Source organism: Stenella coeruleoalba, assembly GCF_951394435.1.
Source record: "Stenella coeruleoalba genome assembly, chromosome: 13".
Taxonomy (NCBI): Eukaryota; Metazoa; Chordata; class Mammalia; order Artiodactyla; family Delphinidae; genus Stenella; species Stenella coeruleoalba.
The window spans coordinates 2,567,338-2,589,306 of record NC_137159.1 but is presented as its reverse complement, the minus strand read 5'-3'; the positions used below and the strand labels follow the sequence as shown (position 1 = coordinate 2,589,306).

At 49.3% G+C, this 21,969-nt stretch overlaps 1 protein-coding gene across 5 annotated transcripts in view; it reads left to right on the top strand.

Annotated features, from left to right (window-relative positions):
• NCK2 (NCK adaptor protein 2) overlaps positions 1–14,789 on the top strand; it is a 131,753-nt gene extending 116,964 nt beyond the window's left edge. For all 5 annotated transcript variants that reach the window (XM_079941029.1, XM_079941028.1, XM_079941031.1 and 2 more), the window contains one exon: positions 13,548–14,789. In XM_079941029.1, the coding sequence (XP_079797155.1) occupies positions 13,548–13,742 (195 nt within the window). In that variant the 3' untranslated portion in view covers positions 13,743–14,789. The remainder of the gene's footprint in view (positions 1–13,547) is intronic.
• Positions 14,790–21,969: the final 7,180 nt, after the last annotated feature.

Below are 21,969 nucleotides of genomic sequence, written 5' to 3'. Positions count from 1 at the left end.
TTCAGTCTTATCCTGTGGATATGGTTAGGAAGCTCTGCTTACGATGGAGAATAACCAGTAACTAGATTTCTGTGTGCTCTGTAAGTGGTCAGTGTTTTATTTCTTCCATTACTATAGAAAGTGACAGGTTACAACTAGGATGAGGTCTGCGAAGCATCAGCCTGTGGTATAGGAAGGCATTTTTCTCTGTACGACATTAGGGATCCCAAAGAGAGCATCTGTTTCACCTTATTTATTGTGTCCAACAGTAGTATTTAGATACTAATTTTTTGTCATACAGCACATTCACGTGTGAAAAGACTTGCTAAAGATAACTTACTGTATATATTGGCCACACTAACAGTCTATTTGGGTTTCATCTCTTACTCTTAAAAAAAAAATCTATTAAAATTATTTGGCCAGGAAGAAACAGAATAGAAGGATTAGCATAGTTCCTTGCTATATTTTTCAAATTGCATTTCTTATAGTAATTGGAACTTTTTTTTTTTTTTTTTTTTGGTGGTACATGGGCCTCTCACTGCTGTGGCCTATCCCGTTGTGGAGCACAGGCTCCGGACACGCAGGCTCAGCGGCCATGGCTCACGGGCCCAGCCGCTCCGCGGCATGTGGCATCTTCCCGGACCGGGGCACGAACCCGTGTCCCCTGCATCGGCAGGCGGACTCCCAATCACTGAGCCACCAGGGAAGCCCTGTACCTGTAGTTTTTAACAGCACACACCCACAGGCAGACCCGGAGTGAGGGACGGGGGGCTACCGCCCCAGCAGGTGCACGTGGGCCCTTCCGGCCCGTGTTTTCTGCCCTGGTTGTGGTTTCTTCCCCTGGTGAAGGGGAAGCACCTTGTGGGGCGAGGTGAGAAGCCTGGACAGAGGGAGGAACGTTTGCATTCGGCTCTGGTCGGTGCTTGCTGAACATTTCCTTCTTGGAGGCAGGCGGGCCCACCTCTTCTCTCCCCGCTGCCAGGGGTCTTCACCGCGTGTCCTTTGGAAACAGTTCCTTGGCGACTTGCAGAAGAAATTCTACAAGAAGCATTTACGTTTTGGTCTGGAGATGCGGGCAGGGAACGTACTTGCCCAGCAGAGATGGTATCCGAGGCAGCTAACAGTCCCGATATTCAGATACTCAGGAGGCCCGGTGCGTGTACCAGCCAGAGCCGGGCAGAGTCCCTGTTGCATTTCAAGGAGGTTGAGATAGAAAAACGTCAGGTTCGGGGACGATTGTTGCCTGACCCCAGGCCAGAGGGGGGCAACCCTTTTTGGTTCAGGAGCCGGGTCTGAGCCGTGTCGAGGGTGATCTGAACGAAATGATGGGTTCCTTTGTACCCCCGCCGAGGCCCCTCCTCTCAGCATCCCTTCTGCCAGGGCCCCCCTGCCGATTCCTGCAGTAACTTCCAAGGCAGGAGAGCTCGTGTCCTCACCCATCCTGCTACTTCGGTTTCCTCTGTCCAGATTATAAGGTTTCCACCGGAATTACACCAGTTTTTAGCACATAAACTTTTTTAAAAAATGTTTTTTATTGTGGTGGCAAAATATATGTAACATAAAAGTTGAACATTTTAATCATTGTCAAGTGCAAGTTCAGCGACATTAAGCGTATTCACATTGTTGTGCAAGCGTTACCACCATCCTTGCCCAGGGCTCTTCCGTTTCCCTCACTGGAGCTCTGTCCCCATTGAATGCTAACTCCCCATGCCCTCCCCCAGCCGCAGGCTGTTTTCTACTCTCTGTCTCTAGGAATTTGACTAAGTACCTCCTCGTATAAGTGCAATCATGCAGTGTCTGTGCTTTTCTGTCTGGCTTACTTCACTCAGCATAATGTCCTCAAGGTTCATCCGTGCTGTAGCCTGGGTCAGAACGCCCTTCCTTTTTTAAAGCTGAATGATACTCCGTTGTATGGGTGGACCACACTTTGTTTATCCATCATTTGTCAAAGGACAGGTGGGTTGCTTCCACCTTTTGGCTACCGTGAATAATGCCACTGTGAACATGGGTGTGTAAGTGTCTGTGCAAGTCCCTCTTTCAGTTCTTGAAGGTCTATACCCAGCAGAGTTTTTGGAGCAAACGGTGATTCGTTGGTGAATTTTTTGAGGAACCGCAGTCTGTTTTCCACTGCGGCTGCACCACTCTACCTTTCACCAGCTGTGCGTAGGGGTTCCGGTTTTTACACATCCTTGCCAACAGTTGTTGTTTTGGTGTTTTTGTTTTTTCATAATAACCAGCCTCATAGGTGCAAAGTGGTGTCTCACTGTGGTTCCGATTTGCATCAGCCCAGAGCCTTTCAGTCTCAGCTGCACTCTTGGCCTATTTGTGGGTGTTTCTCATGGTGTTGTACCAAGCAGTTCCTAAACGTGGCCTCAGTAGCGCTGCAAGAGCAGCACAGAGAAATAAAAGAGTCGCCCCACGGAGCTCATAACACAGAAAGCTGTTTTATCATTCTGTTAGATCACCCTCCCTAGTCGTCCAATAGAGCCGTCTTTTATTTTTATTTTATTTTCTTATTTTTTGGCCATGCCACGCAGCACGTGGGATCTTAGTTCCCTGACCAGGGATCGAACTTGTGCCCCCTGCAGTGGAAGCGTGGAGTCTTAACCACTGGACCACCAAGGAAATCCCAATATAGCCTTCTTTTAATCAAAATTGATTCCCTGTCTGTACTTACACCACAGGCTGTAAATTGATATGTGTATATATATATATAATATCATTTATTATTGATAAGTCACTCCAGGCATGGCATGGCCAAAAGACAGAGAATGACAAGGGCAGTATTCTAAAAGTCTGTCCTCCGAGGTGTTCCCATTAGCTTTAGGAAATGCATCTGGGGACGCGGGGAGGGATAATCACACACGCACATACTAACTTACAAACGGACCATAAACACTTCCGTTGAAAGATTAGGTAGATGGACTTTGAGGGCCGTACTGTGTTTGCTGGTCGATTTCTCTTCACTTGCGTAAACAAGTTTATTTCAGAAGCTAATGAGAGCCATCATATTTGATCATGTCACCTGTGGGATTGGCTTTAGGCCTATAGAGTAAATATTTCAGAGACACGTTTATAGGAGAATAGAAAATGCCAGTCAGAAGGTAAACTGATGTAAACACAAAGAGGAGAGCTCCTGTATAGAGGGAGTCAATTTTGATGAAAAAAGCCTCTGCCGGACGGCTGGGGGTGGCGGTGATCTAATGGGTGATGGACCTGGAAGGCCACTTTTCTGAGATTAGAACCGGGAGAGTATCGATCAGCGGAGAACAATCTGCCTTCAGCCCACTGGCTCTCAGGTTTCTTTGGCAAAGGAGCTACTTCTCTGGACAAAAGAGTACCTTCCTTAAAGAAGCAAAAAAGAGAGAAAAATTTCCATGTACCAGACAAGGGGGAAAGAATGATACAGCTTTTGATAAGAAATCGACAAGGTGACCCCTCTTTGGGGGCAGAGAGAGCCTTAAATATTCGTATCAATTGTTGGTGCTTGAAGACCAGCATGACCAGAAATCCACCCAGCGCCCACCTGGGAGGCTCAGTAGGCCACACGAGGGGCACTTCTATTCTCATCTTGCCCTAAAATCTGAAGTGAAAGATATGTGGACGTTTTAAGGTTATTAAAGACTCAGGAGGGCCTGGGAGCAAAGTCCCTGCTTCCTCTATTATTTCTTCACAGCCACGTGCTTAGAAAAAAATCATGTGAATACCTAGGCTATTGGGGATGGAGAATGAATCAAAGGATATTGTGGACTCTTCTCAGTGCTCCTTTTTTTTTTTTTAATACTGGTGTTGAGAAAATCGTGATTCAATCTTGAGTAAAGGAGAGAAATATTTGACCAGGGAGTCTACTTTATAAAAATATAAAGGTGCTTTTCAGCAAGTGTTTGAAACAATGGATCGAGTTGGTGAAGCTGTAGAAATAGTATCAAAGATGGTATAATTGGTTTTCCTTTCTAAAAGTTGTCGTGAGCAGAAATTGCAAAGAGGTAAGACGGAAGAATTACCTGAAGGAACGAATAGAGGAAGAGATGCTCAAAATTGGAGATTCACCTGTCAGTGCATTTATTGAGTACCTACTGTGATCCGGTGTGGAGATGTGGAGTGCAATCAGGGTCTAGTACTCAGAGGGATTCATATTCAAATAGGGACCTAAAATCTAAAAACAAAAATAGTGATGATAAAAGCCCTGAGAGAGGGTGGTTTTTTGTCAGTCTATCAGCTGTCCTCACACTCCCCTTGGAAAATGACTTCCGAAAATGTCAGGTGAGTGAATGACTTAAACGAACAGATAATTCTTCAGAACCCCAGGTTCAAAACCTGTGAGAATAGAAAAGTCAATTCTTCGAAGAATAGTCCGAGGGAAGGAGAGAACAAGAAGTGATGTGATGTTTGAATTCAATTTGAAAAGTTAGCACAGTATTCTGCAAAGAGAAATTATACCAAATAAGGAGAAAGGGAACCATGGGGAAGTTTGGACAGTGGGAAGAAGCAGGAAGATAGGATTGAAGGGAGGACGGAAGCTAGGTGTTCCAAAATTGGAAACAGGTACAGGACCCAGTCTAGGTTTTAGTCCAGCCCAAGACAACTTTAACAACTTGCGGTCCCGTGGTGGCTTAAAAAGATGTCCACAAATCATCTGATACCCGTCCTTTCAAAGGGTGGAGGCGACGGCGTCCCCGTCAGCAGGGTGTCACTTGCTAACTCACATCTGATGAATAGAATGTGGTAGGAGAGGTGCTGGGCGACTCCCGGGACTGGGTCGTACGTGCATGTGGCTCTGCTGCATCTGGGACCGCTTGATTTGTGGGGGGCCGGCCGCCACGTTGTGGAGGTGCTGAGGCAGGACCATGGGGATGCTGCAAGACCGGAGACGGAGGCCTCCGAGCGGCTCATGTGAGCGGACCACCTTGTATGTGGACCTGCCTCCCCAGCTGGGCCTTCGGATGACCGCAGCCTCAGCCCATGTCTTCCCTACAGCCTGATGGAGCTTGGCGGCCCCAGGTCAGTCAAGGTTTAAGGCACTCCCAGATTCCCAATTAGAAATTGTTATTTAAGCCACTGGATTTGGGAGAGATTTGTTACACAGCGGTAGACACATAGTACGAGTGGCCCAGGTAGAAAACAGGACCATAATAAGATAGGAGACAACTGGAACTGAACATTAAAGTTCAGGAGGTTGTGCTTTGCCCTTTGTGTTTAAAGAGAGAACAGACAGGTGGCTTTCATGTCAGCGATGTTCCTTTCCTTCTGCTGAAACCCAGGAGGAGACTTCAGAGGTACCAGGTGGCAGACGTAGGGGTCTGTACAGCCTCGGTCACTCCCGGGCCAGTTCGCTCAGCGACCATCTGTTGAGTGCTTATTATGTATGAGGCCCAGTTTTTTCTCCCAAATATATAAAAATAAGAAAGAAGGAGCCTCTCCCTCAGAACGCTTAGAGCCTCGTAGGAGAGCCATGTAGACAAGCACTGATGACAGTGGTCAGGGTGCAGTGCGGTGTAGTGCTTCTGTGATAGGACGTAGGCCTCTCGTAGGTGATGTGGAAAGTATGTTCTCTGGAGACTTTAATTGAAAGCCGTTTTAAAAAATCGACGAGATGCTGATGGCTGTCTTTATAAAGCTTCATAGAAGGAGCTTAAAGAAGGGACACTAGGTGACAGTTTTGCTTTAAACGTCCCCAAAGATGCTGTGCTTCTGACATTACTGTAGTTTATTCAACTGCCCCAGTCTCTTCCCAGTTTCAGGAGTTATCTCTGTTCCATAGTTGCAAAAACTGAAGAACTGTTGGGAAACTTGCCCAAGGTCTCAAAGCCAGTAAGTAAAGGAGCCAAAATAGGAGAGCAGGCAGCCTGGTAGTGGAGCCAGTGACTCAGCTTTCCTGCTTCTCAGCAGCACGACTGTGGTGGAGAACTGGGGCCTGGATGGGTCACCGCCTGCCCGTGTCACGTGACCATCTGCTCATGGTGGACTGGTTCCTTACAGACTGGTGCTTCTTCTGAAAACAGCTAGAATAGCTGGACAAAACATTGAGACAAACACAGAGCAGCAGAGAAGTAGACCTTCAGTAGTCTATGGTGCTGGGGGGCAGAAATGGGAGGTCAGGGCCCCCAAAAATCTATACACTGGGATCAAAGGCAAACTGGGAATAACACCAGACTGTAATCAGTTACATCCCTCATTGAACTAAGGTGCCCTGCCCACCCTGGGTGCAGAAGCAAAGCAGACCCTCTCGGAGGACAGTAATACCATTGAGAACCTCAAAGTGTCTCTTTGATTTTTTTTTATACACAATATGCAGCATTCAAAGAAAAATTACCAGGAGACAAAACTAGATGACCAAAATCAAAGGGGTGGGGGAAGACATTAGAACAGACCCACAGATTTCGAGTTTTTATTTTATTTATTCATAAGTTATTTATTTATTTCTATTTTTGGCTGCATTGGGTCTTCGTTGCTGCGCACAGGCTTTCTCTAGTTGTGTTGAGCGGGGACTACTCTTCGTTGCAGTGTGCGGGCTTCTCATTGCAGCGGCTTCTCTTGTTGCAGAGCACAGGCTCTAGATGCGCAGGCTTCAGTAGTTGCAGCATGGGGGCTCAGTAGTTGAGGCACGTGGGCTTAGTTGCTCTGTGGCATGTGGGATCTTCCCGGACTAGGGTTCGAACCCGTGTCCCCTGCATTGGCAGGCAGATTCTTAACCACTGCGCCACCAGGGAAGTCCAGATTTTGAGTTTTGAAATGCAGTCTTTAAGATATATGGATAAATAGGTTCGAGAAACTCAGCAAGATGAATGTGAGCAGAGAATTAGAAGTAATAAGGGAGAATCAAGTGAGAATCCTAGGACTAAAAAATACAGTAACTGAAATTAAGGACTTGGTGGGTTTACAGCAGATTAAACACAGCTGAAGAAAGGATTAGTAAATAGGAAGATAGCTCAGAGGAAGAGAGATTTTAGGATACACGTGCAAAAAAATAAAAGGACAGAAAATACAGAAAAGAGCATAGAGATTTTGCTACAGACCGAATGTTTGCATGTTGTCCTTCCCCCCCAACTTCCCACCTTGTTAAATTCATAGGCTGAAGCCTGATCCCCAATATGATGGGATTGGGAGGGAGCCCTCTTGAATGGGATTAGTGCCCTTATAAAAGAGACCCCAGAGAGCTCCCCAGCCCCTCTGCCACATGAGGACACAGTGAGAGGGTGGCTGGCTGTGAACCAGGAAGCAGGTCTTCACCAGACACTGAATCTCCTGGCTACTTCACCTTGGACTTCCAGCCTCCCGAACTGTGAGGAATACACTTCTGTCATTTTTAAACCACCCAGTTTACGGTATTCTGTTGTCGTAAACAGAACTAAGATTTACAGGACCAAGTGAGAGGTTTAACATACATGTAATTGGTGTCCCCAAAGAGGGGACGTCGGGGTGGGGGTGGACAGGAGGGTGGAGCCGTGTTTGAAGAGGGATGTGCCCCCGCCCCATGACTCACTAGTGGCCAAGCCCAGTCTTCCAGTTTCAAGTTCAGCACCTTTAGAACATCTTTCATTGTGACACGTAATACACAAAAAAATTTCATTTAAAAAGTACTTGTTGAACCCAGGTCAGGAAGGTCAAAAAATAGGACCCAGGTCAAGGTCAAGAGATAGGACGTTGGCGGCCCTCTGGAAGCTACTCACATACCTGTATGTGCCTCCTGATTGCACTGCACCTCCTGCTAGAGATCACTGCTCCCTTTCACTGGGAGCTGGTCGTTTTCTTTACCGTTTTAGACGTATGTTTGTGTGTTTGGGTTCTGCCTGCTTCTGGTTTGTACAGTTGATATCGCACTGTGGCTGTTCTTACTTTCTTCTTTTGTCCACACTTCGTGAGATCGTTCAGTCCGTGTGGACGCATTCATTTTGTTGTGTGATGAAGCGTCCCCTCCTGTGTTTATTGACTCCCGCGGTGGACGTGAGGCATGTCGGCACCTGGGGCCAGCGTGAGTAGTCCTGCTGCACCTGTACACGCTCCTCTGAACCCGAGCACGCCCTGGGGTGAGACAGCCGGGTCCTGGAGAAAGCGCGTCTTCAGCTTCTCGATGGTGCAGAGACCCTGTGTCCAGGCCCGCAGCAGTTCCGGCTCGTGCTCCCACCACCGGGAGGGGTTCCCGGTACAGCTCTCTCCCTGCCTCGGAAATGACCGTGGCTTGCTGGCTCTGGATGAGGGACTCACTCTGTACCCAGCGTGGGAGGCGCACAGCACTCCCTCGTGTGGGCCTGTGTCTCCAGGTCATTCGCGCCCCAGCTGCTGGGCTGGTGGGTTTCGGTCCTCTTTCTCAATGCAGACAGGCCAGCAGACACCTGTCACGGTTCTGTGACAAGCTTAGGGTTAGAGCATCGCTGAGTCCTCCCGCCAGCACCCCCCGCCCGTGCAGGTGAGTGTGGCTCCGGCCTTCCTCACTCGACTCCCCGGAGGCTGGGAGCTGAGCCTGGAAGGATCGCAGCCCTCGTGTACCAGGCCGATGGGGCCGACTTCTCAGGGATCGTGCGGGGCAAGTTCGTTCCGGGCCTGGAGCAGCCGCGTCTCCGTCAGATCCAGGGGACCGGCTCGGTGTGAAGGGAAGAGAGTCCCTGCTGTCTCTTCTGGGGGCTTCCCCACAGGGACTGTCCAGAGCAGGGCCTGACTTCTCAGGACAGAGTCAGAAGGGCATCGCCGCCTGGGGGTGAGCTTGGCCCGGCGGGGCCGCCTCCTTCGAGAGGCTCCTTAGCCCGCAAAGCTCATTCCTGTCTTGTCCTCGTGGCTCTGAGCATTTGAAAACCCTGCTGGTGGTTGGCTCAGAGCCCATTTCTCAAACTGCATCCGCGTCCCCGGGAGGGCTCCTGAAACACAGATGTCTGGGCCCCGCCCCAGAGCTGCTGGTTCAGGGGTTCCGTGCTCAGGGGCCTGAGAGCTCGACTTTTCACCTGACAGATCCCAGGAGACGCTTATGCTGCGGTCTTGGGAGCTCAGTTTGAGAACCACTGATCCATTTCATCTTCAGGCTTCGTTTAGGATTTAGTGGTAACACGTAACAGTGCATTTTAGTACGTAGATTGGAAAATGTACCCTGCTGAACTGTGATTGCCCGAAAGGTTCAGCAGCCCTGCTTGACGTAAATTTAGTTCATTCTATGTCCTTAACGTCAAGGTTTCTACTCAGGAGCCCACGAAATTAAAAAGTACTTTCTCTGCTGCATTGGTTTTACTGCTGTAAGGCACATACGCACATGACACACCATGATGTTAAATGAAGGAGCTTAAATTAAAAACAAATTCAGAATCGTCTGTGGATCATGGGGCTTAATTAAAATTGAGCCTATCACACGCCGACTCTGACTGACTCCCTACTCCCTCCGTACGATGCCACTTTGTGAATTGATTAAAGTATCTCTAAAAGGAGCCCAGTGCCTGGCTTGTGCTAAACTATGAAACTGAAGTCGCCTTCTGTCCTTATCTGAAGGCACAGACTCATGGCACAGAATGTATGTGCTTATAAAAATTAACAGATGCTCGAAACTAAACGTCCCTTCACAAAAACCTGAAGCCCCGGGAGAGAGCTGAGCGGTCCCTAGTGTGTATGTGCTGCTGGACCCAGGGGCGTGGTGACTGCCCACGGAGCTTCTCCTTCACCCACCAGGACTGATCACCGTGTGACAGTGGCCCCAGGGCCGGTGCTCCGGGCCATCCTGTGCAGAGCACCTGTCCGGCGGTTCCTGTTTTAGTTTGTTCTATTTTCAAAACCGTATACAACATGCACCTTGGGCGGGAATACTGAAAACACCGAGGCCAGCTCGCATCCATCGTGTTCAGTTTCCGGAAGATGGTAGTGATTTGAGAATTGTGCGGGACGATTACTTAGAATGTCCTGTGCTGTTTAGCTGGTTGACAGGGTCATCGTGACATCAGCGTTCGTGATGATTCCTTTTTTTTTTGAGGGGCCGTCCAAGGTCCCTGCGCCCCATCTGCAGTCGCCCTCCTGGGCTGGCTCAGAAGATCTTCACCCCATGGTGATTCATTTCTAAGAGATCAAGCTGGGGAAATAATTTTCAAGTTCTGTGTCTCCTTCCCCACCTGCTCTGGGCCCCTAATCCTCTAATGGCCATGATTCTGAAACTAATACGTAGCCCAAGGCCGAATCAGAGATAAAACTTCCTGTCTCTTCCTGGGTTTCCTCCAAGTCGTCAAGCCCTGGGTTTAGTATGGAGATAAGGTGAGGTTTTTCCCTTAAAGATTTGTTTTTATTTGTTTGGTTTGGGGCAAAGGGACACACAAATACAAACTATAAATCCATGTGTCTCTGAGATGCGTTTCTGCCTACAGCTGTGACAGGTGGCAGCCCGCCCCAGAGCTGGATTTTCTCAGACCCCCATTTCCCTGAGTTGTCATTCATTCATATGGAATGATCTCTTGTTTTGCAAGATTTGTACACCTTAAATCGAATGTTTGCAGAGTCGGCGTAAAAGCCGGTGGATGGGGGCGGGGTGCTTGCTGGTGTTGTCCTGATGGGAGGGATGCGAAGCAGGGGCCGGGCTGGTGGGTGCTCACCAGCAGTAAGTTCCTGGGTTTGGAGAAAGGAGGCAGCCTGCTCTAGGAATTCAGTTTAGACCTGGATTATCCGGCTGCCACCATTCGTAGGGCTCCCTGCGGAACACAGCCGTGGATTGGACGCGGCCCTACCCGGCCTGATGCGTCAGGACGCCTTCTGCTGGACAGTAGCCAAGGGCGGCCGAGCTTATCGGCTTCTCCAGGGCGGTCAGCTTGTGAGCTGAGACCTACGGGAATGGTCGACCAAGGAGGGGGACAAAGGCTGGCTCGAACCACATGAACAGGAGTGAAAGTGGGACTGGGGTTGGGAGGGGCATCCTTCTGTCTCCTCGGTCGGATCTGGGGAAGCGGGGACAGGTGACAGCCCTGGTGGGCCGCGGTGGGCGGCTGGGTTTTATTCTGAGGCCGCTGAGGGAAGCCAGTGTCCGTCCTCCTCTCCCTCAGCCGCGCCGGCCACTTAGTGCCTCCGGAGAGGCAGGACCCTCTCCCTTTCTTCACCGACGTCCCCCCTCCCCTCTTCAGCGCTCACCCACCAGCGCGCGTCTCGGGCCCAGGTCCGGTTTCTGTGGAGGCCTTTCCTGACCTCCCGCCCCAAGTTTAAATGCCCTGTGCCACCTCAGTACTCCCTCCTTTCTCTCTGCAGAACTCAGCACAGTTTGCGCCTATGTACCAGCTCCTTCTTTATCCGTTTCCCCCACTGGATGGTCACTTCCAAGAGAGCAGAAGCCCATGCAGAGCATACACGCTGTGCTCTCATGCACACGCAGCCAGGGCATGGCCTGTTTGGTGTGAGTCCGTGTTCAGTAAATAATTGTTTATCGAATTCAGCAATACTTTTTTCGCAAAGAATATTCCTCATTCAGTGTCTTACCCTACATATTTTTCAATAAATGAGATGAAAGACTAATTTTAATAAAAGTAATAATATCTTTCTAAGATATAATATATTCACATATACCTAGGGCACTGACATAATCACAAATTTAAACATTTCTCAATAAAATCTGTACATGAACCATAGTATAGCCACCTCTGGGATACTATGAACCATGTTAAAATGCAACCAGAATTTTCCACTGCTCTTAAAATATTTATTTTTAAATAGCTGAGAATTAGAAAAATTTTTAATTTTTAAATTGACATATAGTTGATGTAAGATATTCTGTAAGTTACAGGTGTACAGTGTAGTCGTTCACCATTTTTAAAGGTTATACTCCATTTACAGTTATTGTAAAATACTGGCTATATTCCCCTTGTTGTACAGTATATCCTTGTAGCTTATTTTATACCTAAAGTTTATACCTCTTAATCCCCTACTGCTATATTGCCCCTCCCCGCTTCCCTCTCCCCACTGGTAACCACTAGTTTGTTCCCTATATCTGTGAGTCAGCTTCTTTTTTATGTTCGCTAGTTTGTTGTATTTCTTAGATTCCACGTGTAAGTGAGATCATACAGTGTTTGTCTTTCTCTGCCTGACTTCTTCACTTAGCATAATGCCCTCCGAGTCCATCCATGTTGCTGCAAATGACAAAATTTCATTCTTTTTTATGAATGAGTAGTATTCCATTGTATATCTGTACCACATCTTTTTTATACGTTCGTGTGTTGACGGACACTTGGGTTGCTTCTGCACCTTGGCAATTGTAAATAATGCTGCTAAGAAACGTTGGGCTGCATGTATCTTTTTGAATTAGCATTTGGGGTTGTTTTTGTTTTTTTTTTTTTTGGATATATACCCAGCAGTGGAATTGCTGGGTCATATGGCGGTTCTATTTTTAGTGTTTTGAGAAACCTCCCTACTGTTCTTCACAATGGCTGCACCAATTTACATTCCCACCAACAGTGCAAGAGGGTTTCCTTTTCTCCACGCTCTCTCCCAACATCTGTTATTTGTGTTCTTTTTGATGACAGTCATTCTGACAGGTGTGAGGTCGTATCTCCTTGTGGTTCTGATTTGCATTTCCCTGATGATTAAACGATGTTGAGCATCTTCTCATGTGCCTGTTGGCCACCTTCATTTCCTCTCTGGAAAATGTCTATGCCGTTCGTCTGCCCATTTTTTTAATTGGGTCGTTTGTTTTTTGATATTGAGTTGTATGAGCTGTTTATATATGTTGGATATATATAAATAACCCCTTATTGGTCACATCATTTGCAAATATTTTCTCACATTCAGTAGGTTGTCTTTTCATTTTGTCGATGGTTTCTTTTCCTTTGCTGTGCAAAAGCTTTTAAGTTTAATTAGGTCCCATTTGTTTATTTTTGCTTTTATTTCCTTTGCTTTAGGAGACAGATCCAAAAGAATATTGCTACGATTTACGTCAGAGTGTCTGCCTGTGTTTTCCTCTCGGAGTTTTATGGATTCCAATCTTACATTTAGGTCTTTAATCCATTTCGAGTTTATTTTTGTATATGATGTTAGAGAATGTTCTAATTTCATTCTTTACAAGTAGCTGTCCAACTTTCCCAGCACCGCTTACTGAAGAGACTGTCTTTTCTCTATTGTATATTCTTGCTTCCTTTGTCGTAGATTGATTGACCATAGGTGTGTGGGTTTATTTGGGGGCTCTCTTTTCTGTTCCATAGACCTACGTGTCTGTTTTTGTGCCAGCACCACGCTGTTGGGTGAACTTCTAATAGTGGTAGGAGTTAGAGAAAGTGAAACTTCTAGCTGCTGCCTGTATAGAAATGACTTTTTACAAATTCGAGAAATAGCTTGGGGAAATGAAGATTTAACAGCGGTTAACAATGGTGCTGTCCATTCCACAACGAGTCTCCAGTTTTCAAATAGTGAAATACATTTAGCACCGAAACCCTACTAAGCAAAGTGTCAGTTTTCTTCACTGCAGAACACGAGCATCTCAGCCGACCTCTGGGTCGTTGTAAAGACCAGGAGCCGCCCCGGGCATGGACGCAGAGCCCGGTGCCCCGCCCCCGGCCCTGCTCGTGGCTCGTGGCTCGTGGCTCGTGGCCCAGGGCCGGGTGGTAACTGGTGTCCTCTTTCCTCTGCAGCCCAGTGACTTCTCCGTGTCTCTCAAAGCATCAGGGAAGAACAAGCATTTCAAGGTGCAGCTGGTGGACAACGTCTACTGCATCGGGCAGCGGCGCTTCCACACCATGGACGAGCTGGTGGATCACTACAAGAAGGCCCCCATCTTCACCAGCGAGCACGGGGAGAAGCTCTACCTCGTCCGGGCGCTGCAGTGAGCCCAGTGGACGCGCCCCGGAAAGGCGCCCCGGCCCGGGCCCTCCCGCAGGCCCGCTCCCGGTGGCCGCCCCGTCCTTGCTCTCTCCAGCTGGTTTCCCTTTCTGTCCGGGTCGGTTCGTTTGCCATCCGCCCTCCTTTGCCGTCCCAGGCCCTCCTGGACGGTTTTGGTGACGGGGAGGTGAAAGGGGACGAGTCAGATCACTTTATTCCTTCTCTGTGGGAGCCAGCCTTAGTCTGTTCAAATCGCTCGTGCCAGCCAACCCCCCCTTTAAAGACATCGGGCGCGGTTTGGGTGCACCGGAGCCGCCCTTACTTCCGTGAGCCACAGCGCACGTGACAGCGGGGCCGGGCCCTGGGTGGCACCTGCCCAGGGACCACCTGTCCTGGTCCCGGCATCCCTGGATCTGTGTCATTTGCGTTCACACAGCTCCCAGACTCTCCGGGGGTGACCCCGGGCACTCGTAGCAATACTGGAACCACCGGGTGAGACGGGAGGGAAGAAGCTGTCCAGTGCCTTTGGGGCTGCACCTGCAATAAAGAAAAGAGGTCCTGGAAAGTCGGTCCGGAGACTTGGAAAGACAGAGGTTTCGGAAATGTTCCCCCAAGAGATGCCATCTGCATATAGTGCTTTTTCCTCTTGCCCTGCGGCTCGTTTCAATCTCACAATGATGTATTTAATTCTCAAAGTAATATGTATCTATAGCCATTTGTTGACACTAATACAGATGATTAAGGAAAACAGCTGATCTTTGGGAAAGGGGAGCGACCAACACTTCACACACACATACACTATATATATATAAAAAATTTGCTTTACAGGGAAATTTTTCAGGGTTTACAAAAGGATATGTGATTGGTAGTAGGAGACACAGAATGTTTATGAAGAAATTGCATTTTCTTTTTTCTTTACATTTGAACTCCTTTATAGTTTAAATATACACTCTTGAGATGGGCACATTCCTACAGCTGAGGAAGGGGTCTTGAGGCCTCCTAAACTTGCATACTCAGTTTTTTGGATATTGTAATAAAAAAGTATTATGACACGACTCTGTGTGTGTTCATCTGTGGCAAAGCTCGGACTCAGCGATGGGACAGGAGCCCCTGCAGCCTTTCCTGAAATTCTCAGTGCCCGAAGTGGGGAGCGTTTCTAGAGAGGTGTTCTAACAAATTTACTACTCGTGTGTTTTCTTTCTCTACCGCCGCATTTTTTTATCTTGAAATAATTTTAATGAGAGCGACTCCAAGAGAAACCGGAATCTCAAGCTTGCCTTTACTCTTACCTTTACTCTTTGGAAATTATGTCTTAAAAATATTTCACCAGACTGTTGTCAGCTAGCCCTCCCTCCCCCAGCTTTCCTCTCCCCCGTCCAGCTTTCCTCTCCCCTGTCCCGCCTGCCTTCCGTGCGCTCGGGAAAGCCTTTGTGGAGCCCCCAAGGGCACTGGGCACCGGGAATACAGAGCCACAGGGCGCGGCCTTGGCACCCCCATGGCTGATCACGGCTGACGTGTGCTCAGCGCCCCCTCTGGGCCGGCCATGGCATCCTCATCCCAGCTCCTCGAGGCCGTCCTGGGATCGTCCCCATCACACAGATGGAGAAGGTGAGGGGCAGGTGATCGCACGGGGCACGGCTGGTGCCTCGTGGGGCAGGTGACAAGCCCAGGACTCTGGCTTTGGGGCCACGCCCTCCCAACACCGGCCGGGGAGGCTTCCAGGAGATGTAAGGTATGTGGTGAGAGTTTGCACTGAATCTGCCATTCCTGCTCTCTGTGAGATCATTGTATCTTTAGTTGTTGCCCTTGAAATTAGACATCTGGTGTCTGGGACCTGAGGTTGGGGGCACCTAGTTACATAAGAACAGAGCTGTCCAGGTGAGTGAGGCGGACCGTCACCTTAGCCAGAACAGGCGGGTTCTGGACATTGTCATGGAAATCCCACTTCTTCCCGACTCTCTGATCTGCCTGCTGTGTGTACACGTCGACATCCTGCGGGAATCCCTCTACAGCGTGAGTGCCTGGACAGCAGAAACACTGATGTACACAGCAATTCAGGAGGAAACAGTTAAAGGACACACTACAGACACACGTTTTGGCTTCAGGAACTTCTTTAAGGCTTAGAGTTGCCATTGACAATTATTCTTCATCTCAAACGACCGTGTGGGGGTCTCCAGCTGCGTGGGGTCGATCAGGATTCGTATCTATGCACTCCGGGACATATGCACTCTGGGACGTCCTAGCACCAGGTGGGCCAGCGGAGCGTGAACTGCTAGTCCCAGTCTGAGCCTGTCGATAGAGTGGGTGCGGGGGAGGGGATGTCAGGCAGGGTCCCCGTGTGGTTTGGAGTGTGGACCGCCGACGCTCTGTCCAGGCCTGGCCAGAGATTTCCTGGTCAAATCTGGTTTTGCCGTTCCCTTGCCTCTTCGCACAGACAGCAGAGGACAGTAAGGTCGATTCTGCTCATTAGTTTGCGTTAAACGTGGCTTCATTTTCCATTAACGGCCTGTGCGTTACAGTCTGGAGCTACCAGGCTCTTCACGAGTGGCTTTTGCCAAATGCCATTAAATCCTGTTTCTAGGAGCTAAAACTGTCCATCTTCTCTTCCAAAGTGCCTCACACATTAAAGTCTTCAATTGTAAATTAGAATCTTTGTATCTCCTGAAACTCTGACATTTCCCAACAAAGCATTTCTGGTGCCTTACCGTTTTGTCTTTGGTTTCTGCATACTGACTGGTTTATAATCTACTCTTTTCGCCATTTCTACCGCCCAGCGCCAGAATAATTTCTCAAGACCAAAGTTCAGAACTGAGAGGATGAAAAAGCTTGAAAGGATTCTTTTAAAATGCTACTTTTCAATAGACACAGGTCTAGTTTTGGCCAGTTGCTCACTAGAATCCAGCATTGTTCATCCGTGAGTGTTTGGTTCACGTAATTAACATCATTTCCGCTCTGACACCTGGCCCGGGTGCCCTCTGCTGTCCCCAGAAACAGCCTCCCCTGTGCAGACGCGGCCGCTCCGGTGGGAGTGCTGGGTCGTCCTTCTTGGCCCCATGACTTCAAGCAAATTATCCAGCCTTTCTGAGCGTTTGCGCCCAAGTCAGTAGGGCTGCTTCCACCTCTGTAGTGCGGGTCGTGAGGGGTCAGCTGGGGTGGCGCCCTGGACAGGACCGTGTGCTGTGGCCACGACCACAGGGGACGCCAGCCAGGCCTCCGTGTGTCACGTGACCCGCGGGACCCTGCCCTCGCTCCCCGTGGGCTTCCTCAGGGGCCCCACCCAGAGCTCTGGCCCCAGGAGGCCCTCAGGGAGCGTGGTCCTCAGCCTGCGGTCTTAGAGCCAACCCGCCCCCCCCCCCCCCTTAGAGCTCAGCCTCGTCCAGCGTTTGAAGACGTGCTGCTCCCGCCAACTCCTCCTCCCGGAGCTGCAGCCCCAAAGCCATGCTCGACCGCATCCTCACGTGGGTAGCTGACAAGCCCGCATCCCTGGAAGTCACCTCTCTTGAGGGGGACACCCCTCGGTTTTCTCCACGTTACTGGGAGGAAGCCCTCACCTTTCTCGGCCCCAGCTGGCAGCGCCGTAGCCGTCGAGCGTCAGGCAAAAGCTGAACGCGCCAACGACCAAAGGTCCTGAAGACCTTTGCCCTGTCTCAGCTGCCGTCGCTGTGACAAGATACCGTAACCGAGTGGGGTGGAAACAGATTTACTCCTCACGGTTCTGGAGGCTGGAGGTCTGAGGTGGCGGCGTCAGCCTGGCAGGGCTCTGGCGAGGGCCTCCCAGTTTGCAGACCTCCGACTTGGACCCTCCAGTGGTGGAGAGCGAGCCAGCAGCCCTCCGGCTGCTCTGATGAGGGTGCTAACCCCTTCAGGATGCTCCACCCTCACGCCCTCATTGCCGCCGCCCGAAGGCCCGACTCCTGACACCTCCCGGGCCAGCGGGTGGCCTCTTCCGAGCACTTCGCTGGAGGGGCCGCATACCTAGTTAATATGCACACGTTACTGTAGGTTCCGAGGGTCGACAAACGTGTTTACGGTTCTCTGGCTGCTCTCGCTATGTGGTGATGCCGACGACTTGAATGGATTGTAAAAGAAAGTTTTGTTTTTTTAAGAGTCTACCTCTTTCATGGTAGAAAATGCGGTTTTCTACTGCATTACAAATATTACAAAAAACCATTGCAATACAAATATTTTTTAACTTAGAGGCAATGGAAAAAGTTGGACGTACTAAAAATATACACTTGTTCCGAGGAAGGTGACCAAGAAAATTAAAAGTATAATTCTTCAATCAAGACACTGCCATATTAGGGGAACGATGATAGTCTCCTAAGTTCTTAAGTAGGGTATCATCAGATGACAGGTTTGATGACAATCTTTTCCATGTACAGCAAACTACCCTAAAGGAAGAAACTGGAGAAGTGGGATCCCTCCACCACCAGATTCTGTTGGGGGGCCAGATGCAGACATGCAGCCCAGAGCACCCTCTTCTCAGCAGGTGGTACCCCACTGCCGGATACAGCGATTCAGACCTGGAGGGTAACAGCTCCATCCGCGAGAAAACACTCCTCCACGAGCTTCTCAACTGCGCTGATACCCGCTGGAGGGCAGGGGCTCCCGGGACCTCCTGTGGGGAGTGGGGCCGGCACGGCAGGTGCTATTGCCTCCCACTCTGTGTGCACACCTCCTGCAGCCTCACAGCCTGCCCTTTCTGTGCCGTGTCTGGAGAGAAACATCTGGTTGTCGATGACTAGAATGGGCTCTTTTAAAACACAAAACACCAAACCAATCCTCATTTGCCTCTACCTCCACTTGGATCTCTCCTAGCACAGCTCCCAGCCTCACAAGCTAACTGGAAAGACGGTGATGGTCCATCCTGGGGGGGAGGTCCTGTTACTTGACTGGAAGTCACTACTGAAGATGGATGGGCCCGACGGCTGGTATAAAAACCCACTGCATGGACATATATACACTACCAAATGTGAAATAGCTAGTGGGAAGCAGCCGCATCGCACAGGGAGATCAGCTCGGTGCTTTGTGACCACCTAGAGGGGTGGGATAGGGAGGGTGGGAGGGAGACGCAAGAGGGAGGGGATATGCGGATATATGTATACGTATAGCTGATTCACTTTGTTATACATCAGCAACTAACACACCGTTGTAAAGCAATTATACTCCAATAGAGATGTTTAAAAAAACCCAAAAAACGGTGACTGTGTCTAAATGCATGGCCTCCTCCCCAGGGGACGGGCATTTGACCAGCTCCTAAGCTCAGCTCGGGGACCAGGTTCTGCAGCCGAAGTCAGCAACCGAAGACCAGAGCCTTGTACTCGAGCTTGTACTTGAGGCTTGGAAGAGTAGGTCGCGGCCTGGGGAAACCCCAAGGCCACGGAGGCGGCGGTCCTCCCTTCCTGGTTGTTGAACTGCAACTTTGGCGTCCACCTTGGATCTAAGCCCGAGCCTGACCTGGGTCACTCCAGCAGCACGACCTCCGCCAAGTCCTGAAACCCCTGTGCCTTCATGGCCTTGGAAGCACGGGTGCAGACCTACTCTCTGCTCAGCCATTTAAGGGTGATACTATGACTGTTAGACGTTATCATACGTGTAGATGAGGTGAGCTGCTTTGCATAATAACGTAAAATGCTTAGAACCTTTGTACAGCCTGTTAAATGATCTTAATGAAAAGGGAAAAATAGATTAATGTGCTGAATTATTATCTAAATGAAGCCTTTGGTAATCCGAGTTTCCAGACCACATCTGCTGGTGGGACCACGGAGCCCTGGTTCAAACAATTTCAACCTGGAACATGGGTCTAGTCACAGATGGAATTCAGACGCAGAATTCCTTTCTACAAAGACCAGGCGCTCCCTTCCAAGGCCATGAATAGTAGAGAATAATAATAAGGCATGACCTTGAAGTAATGAAACCAATGAACATATTTGCCCAACCAGAATGCAGATGTCCAAATAGACGTTAATTCGTCACCGGTCACATTCGGTGTTGGAGGTTTAGGGGCAACATCTTTGCTGAAGTGCTTTGGCTCGTTCCTTGCAGAAAGCCCGTCTCTACTGTGGTGCAGCCTTTGACTCCCCGTGGTAGATCCTTAGGGCTGTTGTTTTGTATTTTGGGTTTTTTTTTTAGGTGTGAGTGGTGACCTTGGTTATAAAACTATCTAGAAATTATTTTAAGGTGACATTTTATTTTCTTCACACTTTCTAATATTTCCCAAATGTTCTACAGTGGATATGAATGATCGGACCGAAAAGTACATTTTTAAAAATTCTTTATTTTTTAAATGGCATGGACCAAAATTGGGTGAATAAAAATCAGTGTCCAATCGGTTGCACTGGTTGTAGAAAAATATTTAGGAGAGAGATTTCTGCTGCTGACTTTGCTTGGTTTCTGGTGGTATTAGAACATACTTTTATCTTTAGTCAATGTTTCCATCAAAAACGCCTGTTAGGAACCTGTTTGTCAATTTTTAGAATGTATCGAAGTCAGTTAACAGCACGGTGGGTGGTGCAGAATACTGAATTCGTAATCGAGGTCATCTGGAAAGATTCCTTGAGAGCCTTCTCGGTGAAGCCTCCCTGGCCATCCTGATCACCCTTATTCTGCTCTTATTCCCCCCCCCCCCAGTACTTACCAATTTCTGACATCCTGGATAATTCCCTGATTTTCTCTGGTTATTATTTACCGTCTGTACACACACACCTCGCAGGGCTGAAATGAAGTTCCACGTGGGTGGGGATCTTGTGTTGCCAACAGTGTTTGGTAGTAGGTACTCAATATTTGTCTACTAGCTCTGCTTGAATCAACCTGAGAGGAGAGTGGACTCAGCCCTTTCACCCCTGACGTGCCTTGAGGAGGCCCTTGAAAAAGATGCTTGCTTGACTGGGAACGGTTAGCGCATCCATACTTCTGCTTTCAAAAGTCTAGGTGGAGTTCCATCGTCTTTCCGGCTTTTGGTCAGCCCAGCTCTGTCTCCGTCTGTGTTCCCATCCCCCACCCACCTCATCACCTGCTCCTGCCTTTCTCGGGCAGCCCCGCACCACCTCTTCCTCCGGGAGGGGCTCACGGGCCCCCGGTTCACAGCGCCCTGCTGCGCCGAGTAGGAACTGCCAGCCACGCTGCCTTGCCTATTGCCTCCCCTCAACCATCCGTCCTTCCCGGACGTGGGCTTCCACCTCCTCACTTTGCTGCTAGGAAGGCCCATCCGCTCCTTCCTGCCCACAGACACGATGACGTCCAAACTCCAGAAGCCGGCGCGATCGATCCCGCTGCCCTTGGCCCCTCAGGTCCTCGGCGTCTCCTGATCAAAACTAGGTTCTCACAATCCCACAGACAGGCTCTGCCAGGCACTCCCACCTCCCTTCTGCGGCCGTTTTTGTAATAAGAGTGACTTTGCGCATCAGGCCCGCGTCCCAGCCTCCTCCCCACGCCCTCCCTAGTCACACTGCCCCTCCGGGAAGACCTCAGCGTGTATCTGTGCCCAGCTGCTGCTAGCCAGCCTCTCTGTGTGTCTGTGTCTCCTCTCTCCCGTCAGACTGTCAACAACTCTAGAGCAGGTTGAACCATACAAAATTGCCTTTTTTTTTTCCAGGTCAGAATGGTTGAATGTTGACAATTTCTTAAGGTTCAACCTAAAAACTTTTCTCAAAGTTCTTAACACTGTGCTCCCCGATATTGTAGGAACTTAGCAAATATTTGTTGGTTAACAAGAGAGAAAAAGGGAAGCTGTGAAATATGAAAATCACATCCTTCTCTCTGGCTTAATGAGAGTTAAACCAAACCCACCTTAAACACTCGGAAGGAGGCCCGGGCATATAATCGCACGTTGGTCGCAAAGTATATTCCAGGTCCCAGTGGTACTTTGATTTATATGGAAACCTTGTGGGAGGACAGACCACCGGCCCCTGGGTCTGCATCTCGGATTACGATCACGTGCCATCTGGAAAGGAGCCCAGGGGCTCGTTCAGTAGAGCTGTTATTTCTTATCTTTCTAATCCACCACAGCATTTCTGGAAAATCCTTTAAACTAGACACCACATGTGGCCTGTGACCTATTGTGAGTTTTCTAAAAATTGTGGTAAAATACACATGACAAACTTTACCAGCTTCATCTTTTTTTTTTTTTTTTTTTGCGGTACGCGGTCCTCTCACTGCTGTGGCCTCTCCCGTTGCGGAGCACAGGCTCCGGACGCGCAGGCTCAGCGGCCATGGCTCACAGGCCCAGCCGCTCCG